Source organism: Mustela nivalis, assembly GCF_964662115.1.
Source record: "Mustela nivalis genome assembly, contig: HAP1_SCAFFOLD_595, whole genome shotgun sequence".
Taxonomy (NCBI): Eukaryota; Metazoa; Chordata; class Mammalia; order Carnivora; family Mustelidae; genus Mustela; species Mustela nivalis.
This window is the reverse complement of record NW_028136067.1, coordinates 41936-58679: the sequence shown is the minus strand read 5'-3', so window position 1 is coordinate 58679 and position 16744 is coordinate 41936. Positions and strand designations below refer to the sequence as shown.

Here is a 16744-nt window from a genome sequence, read left to right as displayed (position 1 = left end):
CCAGAGAGATGAGTTCCCCAGAGATGCCTGGCTTAGAAAACCAAGGAAGATAAGGGATCCAAAGTACTATAGGAAACTGAGGTTCTCTTTCTAAAGAGATCATGTTTGGTCTCACTCATCCTGGGATCCTACTCAAAAGCACCACTTTTTTTTTTTTTTTCGATGTGGAAAAATTATTTTTTTATTTCTTTTCAATGTAACAGTATTCATTGTTTTTGCACCACACCCAGTGCTCCAGGCAATACGTGCCTTCCCTAATACCCATCACCTGGTTTCCCCAACCTCACACCCCCCACCCCTTCACAACCCTCAGGTAGTTTTTCAGAGTCCATAGTCTCTCATGGTTCACCTCCCCTTTTAAAGTGTCTAGACTCTATGGCAAGAAAATTCATTTGTTCATCTGAGGGTATCTGCCCGAGGGGCAGGGAAGAGTCAGGGGTCTCTCTGGAGACAAAGGCTCTGGCAGACACCATTTGTGTGTTCTCCACCTACCCTGTTAGGCAAGGTAGGCACATTGTGACACAGCACATTCCTGTTGCCTCACAAGAAGGGCTCGCAGTCCCAGCATGGTCCCACCGCCTTGCTGAGGCTAGAGAGAGTGGGTGGTAGCAGCAATTCTTCACTCCCGCAAGGGAAGACTAGTGTGAAAAATCATGGCATTTCCCTGCCCCCAATCTCGGGACTGGGATAGGGCAGCACAGCTAAAATTGATGAGTACATGCAGTCAAGGCATGTTCCTGTTCTCGTTCTGAAGCCAGAGGGCATGCCTTGTCCCCTGCACATACCAGCTTCCCTGCTAAAGCCAGTAGGCATATGAAAACCGCACAGGGGATGCCCCTTATTTGTTTGGCTCTGGTGGCCAAGGGGGCTGGCATTCCTGAGCTCCAGGGAACTATAACAAATGCAAAGACACTTCTTGGCAGACCAGTACCCCCAGGACACTGCATAGACAGCAGGCTGATACACAACCCCTGTCTTTCCGTGAATAAAGCCTTTTTACTTACCCTGGAGCTTCAACCTGAGGGACAAGCTTCATGTCTCCCAGACATCTAGAGGCTACAGAGGTGCTCCCAGGGAATGTAAGCAGAAAGAAACCATCCTTGCTCATCCCTTTTGCCTCAATACAGCTCTACCAAACATCCCAGAAAGGAGCTTATACACTTATCTAGAGCCCTGATTTTTGAAACTGTCACCAGGGACACCTCCAGATCTCCCAATCTGGAGTCCAACTGGGATTGAAATTGCCACCTTACAAGACTATATATACTTGCACACTTTAAAAGCTTCTGCCTGAGTGTCTGACTTCCAATCAGCCTAAAACAAAGTGTTAGATTAGATTCCTTTCCTTGGAACACTGACAGGTCTTGGGGACAGATCAGAAATAAATCAGGCTATTCAGACAATCGCAAAGGTTAGGAGACAACTAAGAACCAGGACAAGGGTAAGGGAGAAAGTTTGTCTCCCACACATGGCAACTTTTCATCACTGGAAGAAGTAGTTGTTTTGCCAAATATATAGAAACACAGGAAGTCAAGCAAAATGAGGAAATAAAAATACGTTCCAAATAAGAGAATAAGACAAAACTTCAGAAAAACGTTAATGACATTGAGATAAGTAACCTACATGTAATGAACTCAATCTGATAGTCATAAAGATGCCCGTGGAACTCGGGGGAAGAATGGAGGAGCACAGGGAGAACTTCACCAGTAACAGGAAGTGTGCGAAAGAACCAGAGGTGACAGGAATGACGAATACAATAATTAAACCGAAAACTACACTAAAGGTTTTCAGCCTGAGACTGGATGAAACAGAAGATAGAGTCTCTGAGGTGGAACACAAAGCTGCCCAAACAGAGCAACAAAAAGAAAAATGAATTCAAAACGTTAAAGATAACTTAAGAAACTTAATGTGACATCAAGCAGCATAACACTCAAAAAGGTCCTAAAGGGTGAGGAGAATCAGAAAGGTGCAGAAAACTTATTTGAAAAAATCATGGGTGAAAACTTTCCTAACCTGAGGAAGAAAACACCACACTGGGATATTCAAATCAGAAAAAGAAACAAATAAGAAACACCTCAAAGACCCCAACACCAAGCCACATTATAATTTGAATGTCAAAAATTAATGATAAAAAGCAGCAGCAGAACACCTGTTTATTATGTGCAGGGAAGTGTACCCAGTAGGCTACCAGCAGATTATTCAGCACACGTTTCACAGGCCAGAAGAGAGCAGTGTGATGTGTTCAGAGTACTGAGGGAGGCACCTCAGTGGCACAATTGTTTAAGAGTCCAACTTTTGGTTTCTGCTCAGGTCATGATCTCAGGGTTGTGGGATCGAGCCCCACCTTGGGCTCCCTGCTCGGTCTGCTTCAGTTTCTCTCTCTTTCATCCCTCTTCCAAACAAATTGTTAGTGTCCATGATCAAAGCAACGAGGCTGATGCAAAGTGAAAGTCAAGCATAGTTTTATTTCGTGCCAAGCATCGAAAACCAAACCGACTGGTAGGGGCCATGTCTTACAAAGAGGTGATGACGACGACCCTAAGGAAGCCACTCCCTAGACAAGGCCATTCTCTGGACAAGGATGCTCCCCAGACAATGACCCTGATGAGGCCGATAACTACCCCAACGACTACCCCCAACGTCTACTACTACTCCCACCCGTCCAGCCTCACAAACCAACCTTTAAAGAGGCGGTTGAGCCCAGCCCACACACAGGTGGCCAATGAGATTGCAACACACAGGGAAAGCTGCACAGTCATGCTCGGTCAGCAATATGGGTGACCAGTTTAATTTCAACTGACCACAGTAAATATATGAACACCCCACTGATTGGATGTCTCCATCTGGTCTGGCCCACCCCTATATCCGGGGGTTGCAAGTAAGTTCCTCTGGCAAATGAGACCCTCAAACAGGCCCTCACATTCCCCCCCTTTCCTTGGAAATTAGTCAAATCCTTGACTTTTTAGCCAGTTCTATGTTCTCCTGTTGTAAGGGCTTATATTGAGCTTGTAAGACTAACATTTTTTTTTAAGATTTTATTTATTTATTTGTCAGAGAGAGAGAGGAGCGAGAGTGAGCACAGGCAGACAGAGTGACAGGTAGAGGCAGAGGGAGAAGCAGGCTCCCTGCCAAGCAAGGAGCCCGATGTGGGACTCGATCCCAGGACGCTGGGATCATGACCTGGGCTGAAGGCAGCTGCTTAACCAACTGAGCCACCCAGGCGTCCTGTAAGACTAACATTTTATCGCTCTAATTTTCTTTTGTACAAATGACATTAGGGCATTTACAATGCAGGGGCCAAAAGCAACAGTAGTGCACAGTCGGCTGATGAGTTAGCCATTTACCGCTTTGTATGACCTTTTGCATTTTTCTTAATTCCATTCATCTAATTTCCTGCCTATACTTTACATAAACAGGTAACAATAGGAGCAACAATAAACTCACAAGTTTTTTAGTCTTAGCTTTAGTCCATGGTCAGCAGGGTCCGTGGGCTGCGGCTTCCATCTCTGGGGGGCGTCCTCGTCCTCATCTCATTTGACATGATCCGCGTGAATCCAGGCCCTAATGCCTTCTACTTTTACTGACATGGGGGTGGTCAGGATGACAGTAAATGGTCCCTTCCAGTGAGGCTCTAAGTTTCCCACTTGATAGCGACATATCCAAACCAAGTCCTTGGGTTGGTAAGGATGTGGTTCCACCTCTGTCTCTGACCCAGTGTGGGCAGTCCGGATCCCTGTGTGGGCTTTTTTAAAAATAGACTGTAATGCCTGCAGTGACTGGAGTACAGAATTATCAGTCATTTTTGCTAGGGCAACCTCTTGTAGCCAAGGACAGAGCGGGGGGGGGGGGGCGGTCTCCTGAACATTGTTTCAAGTGGGGTCACCTTGTTTAAATAGGGTGTACATCTTGCCTTGAGGAGGGTGAAAGGAAGGAGATCAACCGATCCACCACCAGACTCCAGAATTAGTTTTGTCAAGGTCTCTTTAAGAGTCCGGTTCATTCTCTCTACTTGCCCGGAACTCTGGGGCCAATAGGCACAATGTAGTTTCCAATTAGTGCCAATGGCCTTGGCCGATCCCTGTGAGACTGAACTCACAAATGCAGGGCCATTGTCTGACCCGATTGCAAGAGGCAGCCCAAACCTAGGAATTATTTCTTCTAGTAGCTTTTTGGCTATCACTCTTGCCATCTCATGTTTGACAGAAAAAGCCTCTACCCAGCCTGAAAAGGTATCTACAAAAACTAACATATACTTGTGCCCATATTTTCCAGGTTTCATTTCTTTTTTTTTTTTTTTTTTTAAGATTTTATTTATTTATTTGACAGAGAGAGAAATCACAAGTAGGCAGAGAGTCAGGCAGAGAGAGAGAGAGAAGCAGGCTCCCGCTGAGCAAAGAGCCCGATGCGGGGCTCGATCCCAGTACACCGAGATCATGACCTGAGCCGAAGGCAGCGGCTTAATCCACTGAGCCACCCAGGCGCCCCTCCAGGTTTCATTTCTATAAAATCTATTTCCGGGCGCCTGGGTGGCTCAGTGGGTTAAGCCGCTGCCTTCGGCTCAGGTCATGATCTCAGGGTCCTGGGATCGAGTCCCACATCAGGCTCTCTGCTTGGCAGGGAGCCTGCTTCCTCCTCTCTCTCTCTGCCTGCCTCTCTGCCTACTTGTGATCTCTCTCTGTCAAATAAATAAATAAAATCTTAAAAAAATAATAAAATAAAATCTATTTCCCAATAAATTCCTGGTTCCTTACCTCTTTCTCTTTTCCCTCTTCCCATTTTAGTTCTTCCCACATAAACTGTCTGGCATTGAGCACATCTATCAACTACATCCTGAACCATACACCCTAATTTAGAAACATGGAACTGCTTGTCTATAAGTTCCTTGAGTTTGCGTATCCCCAAGTGAGTACCCTGATGTATCTGGTCTACTAACTTCTTCTCTAGTCTTCGAAGAAGAATTATTTTTCCTGCTTTAGTCTTAGCCCGATTCCCTTCATAGTCCAATTAAACCCATTTTTGTAAATACTTTAAATCTTCTTCTAAATAGTTTGGTTTTTCTGGTAGGGCTGGAGCCGGGAGTGTAGCCAGTTCTTGTACTGTTCCTCAGGCTCCTTGCTTTGCAGTTTGATCTGCTAATTGGTTTCCTTTTGAAATCAGATCAGTCCCCTTTTGGTGACCTGGGTAATGCATAATGGCCACCTCTTTTGGGTCCCAAATAGCCTAGAGGAGAGCCAATACTTCTCCTCTGTTTTTAATTCCTTATCATGCTGCTGTTAATAGGCCCCTTTCTTTATAAATAGCCACATGTATATGGAGAGTAGCAAAAGCGTACCTGCTGTCCATATAGATGTTGGCGGTTTTACCTTAGGCTATCTGCAGTGCTTTGGTGAATGCAATCAGCTCCACTTTTTGCACCGATGTTCCGTGTGGCAGGGCTGCTGTCCAGAGTTCCTGCTCAAAAGAAACCACCAAAGCCCCCACATACCTCTTTCTATTGACCATGTAGCTACTCCCATCTGTGAACAGAGTCATCTCGGCATCTGGGAGGGAAATGTCTCTGAGATCCGGCCTTATTCCTGTGACTTGGGTTAGGACCTCCCCACAGTCGTGTAGGTGATCAGCCAGCTCCTCTGGCAGCAGCGTGGCTGGATTTAGCACCACTGGGGACTGGAAGGTCACTCTTGGTTCATTAAGGAGGAGGGCCTGATACTCCGTCACTCAGGCGTTTCTCATCCATTGGTCTGGTGGAGCCCAGAGAAAGCCCTTGATAGCGTGTGTGGTGGTTATGATGAGATTTTGACCCAAAGTCAATTTACTTGCACCCTTGACCAAGAGGGCCGTGGCAGCAATTATGTGGAGGCAAGGGGGAACCCAGCTGCTACTGGATCTAGTTTCTTGCTAAGATAGGCTACTGGCCTTTGCCAAGGCCCCAGAGTCCGAGTCAAAACTCCTTTGGCCACCCCTGCTTTTTCATCCACATACAAGTGGAAGGGCTTGGTAACATCTGGGATGACCAATGCTGGGGCACTCAGTAAGGCTGTTTGTAATTCCTGAAATGTTCCTTCGGCCTCAGCTGTCCACTCTTATTATAGCGAGCCCCCCTTTTGCCAGTTTGTAGAGAGGTCAGGCAATCTCTGCTAACCACGGTATCCACAGCCTACAGTAACCCACCATCCCAAGAAACTCCCTCACTCTTCGGGACATGGTGTGGCAGGGGTATCGGGTGATCACCTGTTTCCTGGACTCAGACAGTGAACGCACACCCTCGTGGAGATCAAAGCCTAGATAAGTGGAATGGCTCTGACAGAGCTGTGCTTTCTTTGCTGACACCCGATATGCTTTTTCCTGGAGAGTCTGTAAGAGAGCTCTCGTCCCCCACAAACATGACTCATAGTCCTCAGCGGCTTCTAGCCAAGTTATCAACATACTGTAACCGAGTGACTCCCGGGTTGGAGGTTCTGTACTCACACAAATCCTAGTGTAGAGCCTTGGCAAAAATGGTGGGTGAATTCTTGAATCCTTGGGGAAGTCTTGTCAAGGTGAGCTGGCCTTGGAACCCTTCTTGTGGGTCGGACCACTCAAAAGCAAAAAGGGGCTGAGATTCCCTTGCTAAATATATCCAGAAAAATGGATCCTTGAGATCTAAGATGGTATACACAGTTCTTTCGGGGCCCAGGAGGGAGAGTAGGGTATAGGGGTTAGGCACCATCGGGTGGGTATCTACAACCCGTTAACTTCTCGCAAGTCCTAAACAGGTCGGTACTCCCCAGTCTCAGGCTTTTTGATGGGCAACAAAGGTGTGTTCCATAGAGATTTGCAAGGAAATAGAATCCCATCTCCTCTGATCCCTTCCTTTGCTCCCTGGGGCAGGGGGGACTGCCAAACGCGAACAGCCATAGCCATCGCCTTTAATTGCACCACCACTGGCTGTTGTCCCCTGGCCAAGCCAGGCGGGTTCCCTTCTGCCAAGACCTAGGGAAACTCGACCTGTAGGGTTTGGAGAAGGCTCCCCCCCCCCCTTTGTCTCCTCTGGTTTTGAGACTGGCTCATAAAGGAGGTATTCATCTACTGCTGCCATAAGCACCTGTACAGTGGGTTGTCTCAAGGTTACAGTCATGTCTCCTTCCAAGAACTGAATGCCAGCTCATAACTTGTGGAGGAGATCTCTTCCCATCAAGTTATGGGGCATTAGGAAGGGAAAAAAATCAATGTTTAACTACTCCTGAGGCCAAATTTAAAGTCCTTTCTGTTGTTCATTTATGCCTCTCTGTGCCTTTTGCTCCTTGTACCTAGACTTCCTCTCCAGATAGTTTCCCCATAGGTTTAAGTAATGATGAAAATTGGGCTCCTGTGTCCACCAAAAAATCAATTGATTTTCCCTCCACTTCAATTTTTACCTGAGGTTTGGAGAGGGGATTCGAACCATGGCCCCTTCAGTCTCTGGTGGCGGCAAGCATTGCTGTCTTCTTTTGGGGGCACTCCTTGGCCCAATGTCCTTTTTCCTTACAGTAAGCACACTGATCTGAATCTAAGTCTTCCCGCCTGCCTTCTCTGGGCTTAGGCTTTTCCTTCCATTTACTATCCCCTACCTGTCTCCTCCCCTCCTCATGTAATGCCAAAACCTTAACCAGTTTTTTTTGTCTGCTTTTCATCCTCGTGTGCATCCCTGTTGTTAAACACCTTTTCTGCTATTCCCACTAACTCAGTCAGATTCTTCCCTTCAAATCCTTCAACTTTCTGAAGTTTCCTCCTTATATCTTGGGGCTGACTGACTGGCAAATGCAAGATTCATTGCCCTCTGATTTTCGGGTGCCCTAGGGTCAATCTGACTATACATTTTATAGGCTTCAATAAGCCTTTCTAGGAAAGCTCCTGGAGACTCATTCTTACCTTGAGCCACTGTACCAGTTTTAGATAAATTTATGGGTCTCCTTGCAGTTGCACGGAGGCCTGCCAGTAGAGCCTGGTGGTAGAAATGTAAGCTCTCCTTGCCTTCATTGGAGTTTGGATCCCAGTTGGGGGGTTCCCTCAGGCAGTAGTCCTCCATTCAGCAGGGATCGAGGTGAGGTCCCTGCCAAGTATCTCACTTTTCACCTTATGGGTTTCTCGCATGATGCGATCCCTCTCTTCTGCGTTAAAGAGAGCCATAAGGAGCTGTTGAATATCCACCCAGGTAGGTTGGTGGATAAGAAAGACAGTCTCCAAGAGACTAATTAAATCCTGAGGGAGGACATAAAAGGATTTGTGTTGGGCCTTCCAGTTATAGATGTTAGAAGAGGAGAAAGGGATATAGGTTAGGTGGGGGTGCCCTCTCCTGTATGGTAGAGCAAACTCACGGAGAGGCAGCATTGGCGCCAACAGCACTGGTGAGGTAAAGGGAGGCAGAGGGGGATAGAGGAAAGGGGAAAGATCAGGGCGGTCTCTCTGCTTGGTGGTCCCATAGGTGGACCCCAACCGCATATGAGGTGGACTGGTAAGGGCATCTCAGGACTGAGAGTCAAGTTTAGGGGACAGATGGGGACGGGGAATTCCACATCCTCCACATCCGATGGGGGTAGGACGGTCTTCTTCCCTGGTTCCCCTTTATCTGTCTGCTCTGGTTTTGGTCTTTGACCTGCCTTAGAGGGAGAGAGATGGTTTCATTAGCAGGGGAAGGTGGGACTTGAGCCATGACGGTGGCTCTTCTATCAGATATCACCAGGCCACAATGTAAGGTATTTGGTCTCGATGTAGATTGAACACCTCACTCAGGGTAGAATAGATCTGAGCCTAGGCAAACGTTCCTTCCAGCAGCCACCCTGTGGGCCACTCTAACTGGCAGAGTATTTTTAGTGTTCCGGGGAAACCTTGTCACCTGACTGGGTGGCTTTACCTTGAAAATCCTTGAAATGTTCAAGAACAAGACCTAGGGGTTTCACAGGTCCCTTACTCTCCACTTGTCCCATTTCTCCAAATACAACAAACAACACAACAGACAAGAAAAAAACAAGGCAAAGACAACCACAGGCCCAGCAATTCCCATCCAGAGCCCACTGATGGTGGGGACTTTCTTGGTCCCTGACAAACCAGACAATGGACAAAAAAAAAAAAAAAAAAAAAAAAGCTAGAGTGAAGACAAAAATAATATGTTTAACTAAAACTACAATAATTAGTTAAAAGATTTATATTTTAAAAAGGTTGTGACATCAAAAACATTAAACATGTGGTTCCCCACAGTATAGAACTTCAACAGTTTACATCAATGGAAAAGTCATCCACACAGAAAGTCAATAAGAAAAACATCAGTCTTAAATGAACCATGTATACTGAGGTGAATGGATAAAGATATCACACAAATCAATACTATTCAGCCATAAAAAATAATGAAATGGTGATGGTCGTGGTAACATGGAGAACCTTGAGAATATTTTGTTAAATAAAATAAGAGAAAGACAAATACCATATAGTCTCACTTGTATGTAGAATTGGGAAAAAAAAAAAAAGAAACAGATTCATAGATACGGAGAAGAGATTGGTGTCTGCTGAGGGGAGGGACTTGGAGGCCTGGGAGGGCGGAGGGATAGAGCCACAGGGTGGGGCTCCCTCCCCCTCCCTCAGGAGCCCTTTGTGACCAGACACTAGCTCTGTGATGTGGGCCTGGGCCTTGTATCTGCACCTCCACACCCAGGGCTCAGTTGTCTGAGGACAGCAGTGTGGTTGGACGCTAAGTCTCAGAGCTCAGTTGTCTGAGGGCAGCAGTGCGATCAGACATTAATGTCTGCTGAGGGAAGAGATGGAATATTATCTCTTCCCTCAGCAATTCTTTTTTAATGGTTGGCTGAGCTCCAGTCCCATTATCTGGGCAGTTAATGTCATCTTTGCCCTTGTTTGTGGGATAGGGCTCTTTGTATATTTAGTTTCTTATTTCCAGCCTGATCCATCCTCACCACCAGGGAAGAAATACAGGAAGAGCGGGAAGGTAAGGAACCCTCGGACCAGACCCAGCAGAGTATGATTCTATCTTCTTTTCTATTATTCCTTCCACTTTTCTGAGTCACTGGAGAGACTCCTGAAATGGGAAAGAATAGAATGGGTATTCTCAGGAGAGAGCAGACCACCATCCATCCAGGACAAGCCAGACTCAGCAGGGGTTAGAGGGACACGAGGATTTCTCCCTGAAGATCTCGGGCCAGAATCCAGGTGTGGTGAGGGGTCCAGGGCAGTGTCCCAAACACAGTGACCGGTGGCCAAGGACCAGAGGCTAAAAGCTGCCTCTGTAGCGGAGGTCAGGCCCCTGAGCACTGTGTCACCAGCCACGGTCCAAGGACAGGTATTTCAGGTGAATGTTCCCCCTTCAGGGCTGATTGAGGGCAGTACTGAGCCCAGGAGGTCCCAAGCAGCAGCTAGAGTGGGGCTCTGGCCTTGGAAAGTGGGGTCCTATGTGAAAAAGTCCAGTTGCGCCACCAGGTCTGGTATTGTGTGTGTTTCTTGAGCAGAGGAACAGTGGCAAACTTCTCACATAGGATATCCTTCTGTACATTCTTCAAAGAAGGAAAACTGGAAATATTTGTATCCATTTTGAAAAGGAAATGAGTAAAACTAAAGAAAATCACAATCCGCCCACCCCCTTAGTTAAATATAGGAAGTCACACTACTCATGAGCAGTGAGCACCTGCTGCTGGGCTGGGGGTCCCAGCCTCCCAATGTTCTCTTATCTCAGTACCAAGCAGAGCCACGGAGGAGCATCAACAGAAGCCAGAGAAGCCAGACTCTGAAAGGTGAGTGTCCACCACTCACCCCTGCGTGCCCCAGTTACACTGTGCCCCCTGCTCTGAAACCCGGCCCCACCACCTCCCAAGACACCAGGGCCTGAGCCCATCCCTCAGGAAACAGAGCCCTGGGAGGCAGGTTGGGGGCTCCTGGGAGGGAGATCACAACCCACCCAGAGGCTTCCCAGATTCTGCACCAGAACAAAGCCCTGAGGGGCTGGAAACGGGTGTCGCCCAGCAGGGGCCCCAGGGCCTAGACTAGGGGCAGGACCTCCTTCTTCTACTGTTGACAAGCTGTTCAACTCAGCTCAGATTCCTCTGTAAAGCCATGCAGTCCTTCCTCCCCCAGCAAGGTCATGAGTGAGAAAACACTTTGGAAAAGACAAAGTAATCCCCAAAATGAACCCTGTAATCACCGTGTGGGCACGTGACCTTTGACAGTGCTGTTTGGGGCTTCCAAGTCCAATCCCCAAAGGTTTCCCCTAAAGGGACATTATACCCAGTCTCCTGTAAGACACCTGGGCCCCCGCCTTCCCCTTGACCCAGTCTCCTGTTTCCAGCTTGCAGAAATTGCCTGCACGAGCTGGAAGAGTTCCGCAGTTTAGTCTCTCTTCTGCAAAGGTAATGAATCTGCCCCCCTTATCACCTGGGTGGGCCTCCCCGAGTCTGTGGTGTGACCCCCAGGGCTGCAGGGAACCGGCCTCTGGGGCTGCTTGCGGGTGCTGGGAGGAGCCATGGGACAGATTGTGACCAAAGCCCCAGGCTGAGGGACAGCAAGAGCATTGTGATGTGGGTGTGGGGCGTGGAGAGCCATGGGGTCCTCTCCCGGCCCCAGGCTGCTGCAGCGACAGCTCACACCTCTTGTCTCCCACAGCCATCTGACAAGGGTCTCTGACCAGGGGGGCTTTCACCAGTCCTTACATCAAGCAGCCCCTGGTCAGGTGTGCCAAGGGGCACCAGCTGGAGCCCATCAGCCATGCAGGGAGCCTGTGGAAGGCGCTCCTCCTGCCGTGGCCTCATCACCTGCTCGTGCTCCACTGACAGGGCCCCCTTGGCCTCTGGCCTCCACCCTGCCAGTGAGACCTCAAGAAGAGCAAACTAACTTTAAAAAAATCCTACCAGACACAGTGAGAAAGAACTTTCTTCCAAGTCATTCCAACTGGGCCTCTCTCATTCCAGCCATCTCAGGCCTTGGCCATGCCAGCTACCCCATTTTTTCCTTTTCCTGGTGGTGGGAAAGTACCAAGTCCTTGTTCTTGCCTGGCACATTACAGCACAAATGCCAGCAAGAACACGTGTCCTGCCACCCACCAGATGCCTCATTCTGGCATGGCCTTACTAACAGGCAGATAGAGACTCATAACCCTCTGTTTGTCAATCCGGATGTCCAGAAGCTCCTTGAACTACTAATCAGCAAAAGGGTAGAACTGAAGAGTTGGAAGGAGAAAGAAAAGGTTGGGTCAGTTTTCAAGCAGGGGTGCCCAGATGACCACGTGAGCTTCTGGGGGACTCTGTGGAAGCTTCTGGGTACTGAGCAGACCACCACCACCCAGCCATCTTTCTGGAACATGAAAAACAAAGCAGAGCCACTGGCCCAACCTCAGCCATTCTCAACTCCCAAGGTCTTGGAAGACCACTTGCAATGGAAACGCAGCCAGCTCTTCTGGGGTCTCCCCTCTCTGCACAGTGAGTCCCTGGTGACCACTGCCTTGTTTTCTACCCACTCTTCTCCACTACAGTCTCCCTCTGTTTTATTCAATGGGACCTCTAATTGCTTGCCAGTTCTAAACCAGGATCAAGTATCTTCACAGTTTTCCCATGCCCCACCATTGTTCCACCGTGGGATCCAAACTCAACCCTCAACACTAACCTTGCCCCAGCCCCAAGTCCCCCTTGCACCCTCTGTCCCAATAAGACCACCTTCTCTCCCATCCCAGAGGAGGACCAGTAGGGTATCTTTTGCTACATCCCAGAAAAATACACAATCCTTCACCCCAACTAAAATGCAACATCTGGAGTGGCCCTTGTTGCCAAAGCAACAAGGAAGGGGGAAGACTTTACCCACTATGGAGAAAAGATCTCCAAAATTCTTTAGCCAAGTCCCTCCCAAGCTTCTAGAGGACCACCAGGCCTCCCGGGCCCACAGATCAGGTTCTACTTATCAAGGGGACTTTGTCATCTTTAATATCCAGAAGCCACAGCTTCAGAGGAAGCTCAGCAGGGATAAACAGCAAAGCAGTTTGCCCCACAAGGTTCAGCTGTCTCTGGAACTGAGGTGGCCTCAGGATGAATCCCCAAGAATGAGTCAGGCACAGAGAGAGCAGGGGCTCTCAAGGCCCTTTGTGTTTAAAGGTAAAAGCAGCCAAGCTACATGGAGGACCAGGTCCAGATACCACAGGAAGTATAAAGCAAGATTCAAACTAGAGAAGAACTTTGGTAAGGGTCTATGGCAGTGTCTGAAGAGGACACCAACAGGTCTCTCCAGGATCTCAGCTAGATTCCCAGTGAAGGTTCTGGGAACCAACTCTGAGAAGGAGTTTGGAAGACCCTTAATAGGGGCCTTGGAGGGTGATCCAGGAAAATACTTAGCCAGGGGCCCAGACAAGAAACATATAGAAAAAACTTTAAAGGTTCATTTACACAGGAAATTAGGACAGATCAATATAGGTCTGATCCCTGTGACTGTGCGTCGATCCTGGTTTGTGGCCAGCCATGCTTTTCCCAAGTCCCAACCCCACATGGTTATCAGAAATCTAGCACCCTTAAAGGATCAGGAGCTCTGCGTAAACACCTCCCATGAGCTGTCCTTCCTTTGTCCTAACACTCAGCAGAAGCTGGAAACACACATCATAAGTTTTCGAGTGAGGCGTAAGTGGGACCTACCTCTCCAAACTGTTGAGCCCATAGATCTCAAACTACTTGAAGCTCAACATTTGCCTTTTCCCCAGTCCCCCTTTCCATGCTCAGCCACCTTTGTACCTGGGGCCCCCTCAAAAGCCAAATTTTACAAGTTCTTGGAGAAACCACCTCAGCCCCATCCAGAAGAGAAGGGTATAACTGAAAAGTCTGATCCCACTTCAGGGAGTCCCCTGCCTGTTCCCTCACCCATACGTGAGCAAATCCAGCAGGCCCTGGGAAGGACTTTACCTGGTGATGGCCATCAGTCCTCAAAGATGTCTTTATCAAGACAGGAGGGCAGTTCACCTTCTTGGGCCTCCATTCTCAGCCTCCCAAACAGAACCCTGCACAGCAAGACTGGTATGGGGGCCAAGAAAGACAACCTGGAACCAAGTCCAAGTTTAGCAATGGCCAGGAATGAGCTAAAAGAGAGTGGGGGTCAGGCCTCACCAGACATGGTAGCAACACTGAAGATGAAGCTCAGGTCCCAATCTCCAAGGTCTGAAGGGGCCACAGAGGCTATGGAGGCCAAGAAGGCCCCTGCCTGGAAAGTTGTCTTAAGACCCAGTGGGCTGGCCAACAAACCAGCCATTTATGTGGATCTGATATCAGGATATCCAGGTGCTAGGAAAAGCCCCTCACCATCTACAGTGTTGGTTGCTCAATATCCAGAGGAGGTAAGCCTTGAAACAAAGGTTAGTAAGGTTGAGCTCCAAGAGAAGATAGAGTCGGAAAACCAGCCTGAAGGCTCTACCACTAGTGAGCTTCCTCAAGATTCTCCCAGTGACCTCCTCCTTCCAGACTTTGCCACTTGTGTGCTTGTTGAAGACAGTGGCACCAATGTGCTCCCACCAGACTCTCACACTAATGCTGTCCTTGCTGCAGACAGCTTGACCACTCAAGAGTCACCCTCCTGTTCCCAAATGGAACGTGCCAGTGGAAAGACACCATCTTCCCCGGTGTCACATAACCTTAGCTCAAGTGGATCAAGCAGTGAGGGGCAGCAAGAGCCCTGTGGACCAAAGGTTGAGGAACCAAGTGACAGCCAGAGCAACAATGAGACCACTGATGAGGGAAAGGACGAGAAGAGACCCAAACCAGAAGAGAATAAAGACAGGTGTGCAGAACCATTGACAATCAGGGCTTCCCAAGCTAGCAAGATAGGCCACCCTCCCCAGGTCAGAGGATCAGGAGAGAGCCTTGGGAGCAAATACCTCCGGCTCATGCCACTGGAAAAGGGACACGTTTTTCCGGAAAGCCACTTTAGACAAAGGATGAAGAACTTTCTGCAGTGCCTTAATCCCAATAAAAAGAGCAAAGGACTGGAAGGCCCCCTTCAAAAAGGCAAGCCTGCATCGGCTTCTGCCCCGAGCTGGGTACCAGTCAGAAGCAGATCGGTTATGGACAACAGGGCTGCCGAAACTCAGACGGTAGTGACAGCCGTGAGACAAATCCTGGTGGAAAAATTGGGACTCCACCAAGGAATTCGGGCCTCAGAGATGTATCAGCACAAGGAATTGCAGGCCCCAGTACGTAGGCATTCTTGCCCTCACAGGGCTTTCGCCTTTACAGACCCGAAGAGAGTGATGGGAGGAATAGCCTCCAATCAGCAAGGTACCTCCAAGGGCCATAGCTGCCCGAGCAAGAGCCAGCTGACCAGATACAGGAATGGTGAATGGAAAAGCCTCCCCAGGAACCTGGGGCCCCCAGGCAGACCCAGCCAGCACCAGCCGATGGTGGCAGGTGTCTCAGGTCGAGTTCATCATTATCCTACATGCAGTTTTCGAAAATATGCCTCAACCTATCAGGCAGAGAACGCTTCACACATCTTTTCTGGTCAGAAAGATTTCCCTCAAGAAAAAATCGAGTATATGCAAAGAAAGTCCATTTTTTCTCATATTAGTACATCCTCTGTGTGCTAATGACTTCCCCATGCCACAATTTTGTCTCCTGAAAATATATGTTTGGTGTTTTTTCTCTCATGAGTGGTGCTGGACTTTGTGTGTGCCCTGCTTGGGTGGAGGGGATCAGAGTTTTCTCTCCCCAAAGGCCTTCTTTGGTTTCCAGAATGATGGGGCCTTGGAGGGCCAGGGACCTTGGGGTCCATCCCGTCCCCTTCCTCACACACCTTCCATTTCCACGACAAGGTGAACAAGACCCAGAGTGGGACCTTGCTCTGCCCATCCTCTCCTGCTTTCCTTCCACCTGAAATTTGTGTGGTTGTAGGGAGGGTCTGCTGAGGCATAAATCCCACTCAGGCTCCAGGAAGACAGAGTCCTAGATCAGAGTGGGGCCTGCAGTTGGGAGACACAAGGCTGGCCTTGAGGGCAGAGGTGAGAAATCCTGCCCCCATCCACATATCCTGTGGGGAGTAGAGGACGGCCATCCCAGGAGCCTTCTCACCCCCAGATAATCTCATCTTAGCTCCATGCAGCCCCTTTTACACTCGGAGCAGCAAGGGATGAGCTCTCTCCCAGCACTGAGGGTGTGTGGGATGCCACAGAGACCCCCAGGCACCAGCCTGCCCAGCCCCAGGGCACTGAAGGGGCCTTCTCACCACCACCCCCTTCCCCTTCTGGGGGATGGGTGGGGTGTGGCTGTTGGCAGGGGGACCCTGTACTTAGGGTGGGAGGCCAGGAAGGAAGCCAAGTGTCAGGGTAAGCCCATGCCTGGTGTGACGACTGAGGACCCTTTGTGTCCCACTGCCACCTACAGGCCCAGAGGGGAGAAGTTGGAGGCCCCGGGACTGTCCCCACAGGATTTCCACCCTACTCCAGCTGCCAAGTCCAGGGGTGGGGTTGTGAAGAGGGTGGGGTGGGGGTTGTACAGAAGCCACCTGAGCTCCCACATGGAAAGTCAGGTTCCCAGAGACAGCCAGGCCTTCAGGCAGAGAAGTTAAGTTCTGCACAATTTGATAAGCTTGTAGGACTGCGGGCCCCGGGAAGACTTGTGGTCTGTGACCTTTATGTACACGTGTGGCCCAAGGATGGCTCCCAGGGGACTGGTGGGGACTCGGAGGCCAAGGGACTGGCCTGGCTCCTGGTCATGGTTACCTCAGAGCCCAGAAGGGCAGGAGGACAAGATGGGGCTTGTCCCAC

At 49.2% G+C, this 16744-nt stretch overlaps 1 protein-coding gene and 1 long non-coding RNA gene across 2 annotated transcripts; both read left to right on the top strand.

Annotated features, from left to right (window-relative positions):
• The first annotated feature begins 9693 nt into the window (after nt 1-9693).
• LOC309857276 lies at nt 9694-11369 on the top strand. The gene is made up of 3 exons (XR_014307599.1): nt 9694-9958; nt 10700-10757; nt 11309-11369. It is a non-coding gene; the product is annotated as an uncharacterized lncRNA (long non-coding RNA).
• A 191-nt stretch (nt 11370-11560) lies between these two features.
• LOC309857272 (spermatogenesis-associated protein 31E1-like) lies at nt 11561-15615 on the top strand (the record flags this gene model as incomplete). The annotated part of the gene is made up of 1 exon (XM_082750033.1): nt 11561-15615. One exon carries the CDS (start codon nt 11561-11563, stop codon nt 15566-15568), a length of 4008 nt encoding a protein of 1335 aa, XP_082606159.1. The 3' UTR covers nt 15569-15615.
• Between the last annotated feature and the right edge of the window lie 1129 nt (nt 15616-16744).